Source organism: Corticium candelabrum, chromosome 2, assembly GCF_963422355.1.
Source record: "Corticium candelabrum chromosome 2, ooCorCand1.1, whole genome shotgun sequence".
In the NCBI taxonomy this organism is placed as follows: domain Eukaryota; kingdom Metazoa; phylum Porifera; class Homoscleromorpha; order Homosclerophorida; family Plakinidae; genus Corticium; species Corticium candelabrum.
Genome location: NC_085086.1, coordinates 8,043,123 through 8,048,589, shown reverse-complemented (window position 1 = coordinate 8,048,589; position 5,467 = coordinate 8,043,123). Strand labels below are relative to the sequence as shown.

Sequence of the window (5,467 nt, the reverse complement as noted above, 5' to 3'; positions counted from 1 at the left end):
GGAGTGTGGTGTATTTCTCTGTTTGCGTTCAGGCCACAACTGTTTTAGACTCTAGTCTATCATAGTAGAACAAATAAAGTAGCACTAAATTGTAGAGAGTTTGCTGTGACTAAGAAGGCTAGTAAGCCAGGGTTTGTGTGTTTTGTGTTGGGGGATGGTGAAGATGATAATATATAGCGTAGTTGATAATATAGGTGTACAGTTCATAATTGTACGTACATATGCATGTATGTACAAGAGTGTAGTTGATAAACACAGGTTTGATACGCCTACCGCCCTCACTATTAGGAGATCACAAGTGCACAGGCCAATTACCATTAGATAGTACCTTGTTGTCCTATTAAAGGACATTGCGTAACTGACTAATATTAACACTCATCTTGTTGTCCTATCTCTATATATAAAGGAGAGGTGTCTGTGTGTCTGTCTGTCTGTGTGCCCGTACGTACGAGCGTCTCTCGAAGACGGCGAGTCCGATCTCGGCCGAAATTCGCTCGCGTACGCCGAATTCATTCAGGTCGAAAGTCAGACCGCGGTCGTCTTCCTTACTTCTCCCACGACGACGCCGTTTCCCGCCGATCGCGCTCGCTTCCGCTCGCGCGCGAATATCTCCGGAACGGCGCATCGTGTCTCCACCGAATTTAGACTGCCCGTTCCCGACGTCGGACGGTACGCGCCGAGCGTGTCGTCTATTGCCGGCGACGTCGGGAAAAGGAAGATATTCTTGCTGATATCCGGGTCTCGAAAAAATACGCACACAGTCGTTTGCCAGTCTGCGACAGTCGAAGAGCTGCCGTGTTTGATGCACCTGTTCCCCGAAACGCCAGCAACGTCTTCGAAGAGACGACGTTCAGCGGGACCGTCGAAATGACGACAGTCGGTACGCGTCGTGACTTCGTTAGATACGGAGCTGCCGTGTTTGATGCACCTCTTCCCCGAAACGCCAGCAACGTCTTCGAACAGACGACGTTCAGCGGGACTGTCGAAATGACGAGAGTCGGCATTCGTTATATACGGGGAACGGATTATCCGGGTAAATATTGCACGTGACTTGCACGTTCCGGGATTCACGTCGAAATTATAGATGCCAGGTTCGATACACCTGTACTCCGCAACGGGACTGTCGAAATGGCTTCAACGGGATCAATAATCCAATCAACGGGATTTTTTGAAACTGGACACGTGTCGAATAGATGCCAAGTTCGATACACCTGTTCCTCGCAACGGCAGCAACGTCCAAGTCGAAATGGTTTCACCCAATCGTTAATCCAAAAATCAGCGGGCTCTAGAAACGGCAATTGTACGGGATATAACTATGAATGAGAATTCTGTCTGGCTGCTACTATTTAGACGGTAAAAGCACTTACACCACGGCTAATTAGTGACAGTAATTTACTAAACGGTTCTCTATACAAACTGTACGTGACCTGGCTACACCCCCTCTGCCTCTCCAAGCATCAAACGCATTTTTAGATACTTTCTGCTATAATCTCTACCTACAAAGGTGACCTGTTTTTCTGTCTGTCTGTCTGTCTGTCTGTCTGTCAATGGTATTATATTTTCATAAATCAGAACTATTACAGGCTAAATCAAATTAAGCAAAGCACGATACACTACATTACAATGACAACTAAAAAGCAAAAAACTGAACACTCTGTCTGTCTCCCGGATAACATGGATGGACATCACAAAGTGCATGGCCACCATAGAAGACGCCTAGCCTGACGCGAGGTAAAGATGTGTACAATCCATGATGACAATGTTGGTAAAGAGGAGTAGACAATATGGGTAGAGGAAGACATCACAACTGTCTGTCTGTCTGTCTGTCTGTCTGTCATTAATGCTATAATCTCTATCTATAAAGGCGACCTGTCTCTTCTCCACTTCCGTGTTGTATTGGCTCTATGACAAACGTGTGTGTCAACTGCGGCACTATGAAGTGCAAAGAAGAAGCACCTGGCATGTGTTGTCCCCCGGGCGAAGCCGGGTGTTGGAGCTTGTTAATAATAAGGTAGAGCATTACCTCGCCCACGCTAAAAAGGCCGAATTTTCACTTGTCACAAAAAAACCAACGATCTCAAAACATAGCCATACCATTCAGCGAAAACACCCCAAACGGATTCCTCCTAATTCGAAAGACGCGAAGAGCTTCAGCAAGTCAAACGAACCACGTCTGAACAGCCGGTGCGGTTGCAAGCGGTTGTTTTCTTCTTCAAACTGCGCCGCCATTCTCCAATGTACGGGAATCCTAACACGTGGCATCAATAGAAGAAGAACCCGGCTATCATATGTGACGTCAATGAGATAGCTGTAGTAATCCGTTATATTTATATATATTTTTGCAAAATCTTGCGCAGTAACCCTTTGCGCACGTTTTACCATAGCAACACTTTGCTCCGCCCATTTTATTGTTGGCGCTGCCCAATCAGCGTTGAGTATCACGTGAACTCTTGTAACTCCGTCTAGCAGTTATTTGTACTAGCCCATCATCAGGTGCTTGTAATTGGTATGCTTCCGTGATTGGTCAAAACCTCTACACTAGAGCAGACACATCGAATTCGACCGTTACTTCTCTCGAAAACCGTTGAAGACAGCGTTGAAAGCAGCAGCGATCGTTAGAACGAGATGCCGAGACGAGCACCACGACGTTATCCGGAGCGTGACTCTTTCGTTGATGCCGTTGGCTTCGCCGTTGTTGACTTGTCCTTGTTGGCAGGATTTTTGTCCGCCCTCGCCCCGTGTCAGAAGTGCAAGAAAGGCGTTCTACACCTGAAGATGGACAGCGGACGGAGGGCAGGTTTCGTGCCGAAGCTCTTGCTCGAGTGCTCCCATCCGTAAGATTTCCAGGTGTTGTCGCACCGCATTTGAACTGTCACGTGGTTATTGATGTTGCAGGTATTGTGGTAGTGGAGTCCGCACAGGCTACGAGTTTTGCACCTCGAAAAGAATACAGTCAGCAACAGCTGCATCTGGGCCGTTTGTGCTGAACCGTCGCATGGTCTTAGCTGCCCGCGAGGTGGGCTGTGGTCAGGCTGCCCTGGACGTAAGTTTGTTTACAGTTTGTGTATTTCTGCTTAGTTACCTCTGTATATTTATATTCTATAGTTATTTTTTATATATTATATTTTTTATATTTTATATTTTATATTTATTTATTTATTTTTATTTATTTATTTATTTATTTTTATTTTTATTTATTTATTTTTTATTATTTATTATTTATTTTCATACTTTTTGCTGCTGGTTACAGAGACTCGTGGCTATTGTTGGACTCATTGGAGGACTCAGCTCATATGCGTTCAGCGAGCATGTTCGAGTATGTTTCTTGTACATCATAAATTTCCTACTGTTGTGTTGAAGTAGTTGTGTTTAGGCTATTGATGCTGCCACGTCATCAGTAGCTCAACAACTCCTTGCAGAGGCTGCAGCTAAAGTAAAGGAAATTGAGAAGGCCATTGATGATAATGGTAACTAAATATGAACGAAATCGTAATAATGTAACATTACTAGTTTGTGTTGAACAGATGCTGGAGTTCCATCTGTGAATGGCCCTATTGACACAGCAGTCTCGTGCGACGGAACATGGCAGAAACGTGGTCATCTGTCACTCTTTGGCGTCCAGGCTGTCATTTCCGTCGGCACTCGCAAGGTTCTGGACTACGAGATCCAGAGCAAGCATTGTCATGCTTGCCAATCTCGTGGGCAATGGGACAAGACGACATCTGCCTACAGGGAGTGGATGGATGCTCATCGACCTCATTGCCAGATCAACTACCATGCATCGTCGAACAGCATGGAGTCTGCCGGGGCAAAGGCGATGTGGAGCCGGTCAGTGGAGAAGCATAATCTCCGCTATACCATCTTTGTCGGAGATGGAGACAGTTCCACACACAAGAACATCAAGGACATCTATGGGCAAGACCATCCCGTAGAGAAACATGAGTGCATTACTCATATTCAGAAGCGAATGGGTAGCCAGCTTCGGTCACTGATCCTTGCACACAAGTCAACAAGTGTGATTCCTTCTGCTGGCGGCAAGCGGACAGGGATCAAAGGATCACGTGGTCTGACAGCAAAGATGATCGACCAGGTAAATATTTCTAATTGTTTTGTTGTAGTTTTGTCAATCTAAGTTTTTGTTGATTTGTGTTGTTCAGATGCAGAATTACTACGGGAAGGCGATCCGTGACAACCTGGGCGACAAGCCCAAGATGATCCGATCCATCAACGCCATCTATGGTCATTTCTCTAATGACCATCAGCACTGCCCCGAAGGTGAGGATACGTGGTGCAAATACAACAGCCAGAATCCTGAGTATCATCGCAAGTACAAGGAGAAGGACATCGCACCAGAGGTTTTGGCCTTGTTGGAGCCAAGCCGTGAACGCCTCACTGATCCTGATCTACTCGAGAAGGTGCAAAGGAGGGAAACTCAGAACCCCAATGAAGCACTTCATAGCGTGATATGGAAGCGAGCTCCAAAACACCTCTTCGCCTCCTTTCAGGTAAAACATCTAGCTTGTTGTCTGGAAACACGTATTTCCAACACACTTTTGTAGCTGATCAGGATCGCAACAGCTCTGACCGTGATCCAGAGGAATGCAGGCAATCTGAATGGGTCTCCTGAGAGTTCTAGAGGCAATGAATATCATGGACAACACGGTGTCTCGTTGTGCTCTAGAACGTCTCGATCACAAGAAGGAAGCAGGACTAACACACAAGGAGAAACCAGAAGTGAAGAAGCGGAGGCAGGTCCTTCGTGGACACCGCAAGAAGCGCCAGGATCATGCGGAACGGACTAAGGAACCATCTTACGAAGCAGGTAAATCTGTCAATGACGAATCTGTGACTGACTGTAATCAAATTTTGAAACTTGTGTCCATAGGTGCTTTCGCGTGCGGTGACCAACCTGACTCTGACCGACCGGGTCCATCTGGTGTTGGAAGGAGTCAGTCGCAGAACCGACGGGCCATCAAAGCGAAGCAACCTGCGAGGAAATCAAAGAAGAGACCTCGTCCTCCAGAGGACAGTGATGCCGATGACGCTTCTTCCTTGCCTGTGGATGCACAGCCAACAAGGAAATCGACTCGTACCAGACATCCTATGAGTCGATTATGTATTGACTATCAATATGATGATGATGACGATGATTGATGTCAATGCATCGTAAGTCTGGGGAGAGTAGCCGGTCGCGATACCACCGCTGCCTGGAAAATGCTGTAGATTGAGCTCATGACTTGTTCATGGGGGATGTCTGCAGCACTATCCACTCTTTGCAAGACTTTTCTTGTAGGTTGTGCGAACTCCCATTTCAATTTTTTTTGAAGAAGAAGAAGAAAAGATGATTGTTAGATGAAAATATGATAGCTAGATGTAGATGACTATTGTTGAGTATAATTGAAATGAAGTGATAAACGTGTCAGAAACAAACGTGTCAGAAACATGTGCAATGTGTGGAGGTTGTTGT

At 46.0% G+C, this 5,467-nt stretch overlaps 2 protein-coding genes across 2 annotated transcripts; both read left to right on the top strand.

Moving 5' to 3' along the window:
* The first annotated feature begins 2,625 nt into the window (after window positions 1-2,625).
* Window positions 2,626-4,559, top strand: LOC134176452 (uncharacterized). Its single transcript, XM_062643123.1, has 6 exons — window positions 2,626-2,834; window positions 2,896-3,043; window positions 3,251-3,316; window positions 3,374-3,467; window positions 3,525-4,090; window positions 4,158-4,559. Exons 1-6 carry the CDS (start codon window positions 2,626-2,628, stop codon window positions 4,557-4,559), a joined length of 1,485 nt encoding a protein of 494 aa, XP_062499107.1.
* Window positions 4,560-4,598: 39 nt separating this feature from the next.
* Window positions 4,599-5,467, top strand: LOC134198227 (uncharacterized). Its single transcript, XM_062667586.1, has 2 exons — window positions 4,599-4,822; window positions 4,886-5,467. The coding sequence occupies exons 1-2, from the start codon at window positions 4,615-4,617 to the stop codon at window positions 5,152-5,154; spliced, it is 477 nt and encodes a 158-aa protein (XP_062523570.1). The 5' UTR covers window positions 4,599-4,614; the 3' UTR covers window positions 5,155-5,467.

Excerpts from the sequence above, each read along its gene's own strand:
- LOC134176452 (XM_062643123.1), top strand. The coding sequence starts at position 2,626 with ATGCCGAGACGAGCACCACGACGTTATCCGGAGCGTGACTCTTTCGTT. Across the intron at positions 3,044-3,250 it reads GTGGTCAGGCTGCCCTGGAC|AGACTCGTGGCTATTGTTGG; the intron begins GTAAGTTTGTTT and ends TGCTGGTTACAG. Across the intron at positions 3,317-3,373 it reads CGTTCAGCGAGCATGTTCGA|GCTATTGATGCTGCCACGTC; the intron begins GTATGTTTCTTG and ends AGTTGTGTTTAG.
- LOC134198227 (XM_062667586.1), top strand. The coding sequence starts at position 4,615 with ATGGGTCTCCTGAGAGTTCTAGAGGCAATGAATATCATGGACAACACG. Across the intron at positions 4,823-4,885 it reads GGAACCATCTTACGAAGCAG|GTGCTTTCGCGTGCGGTGAC; the intron begins GTAAATCTGTCA and ends TTGTGTCCATAG.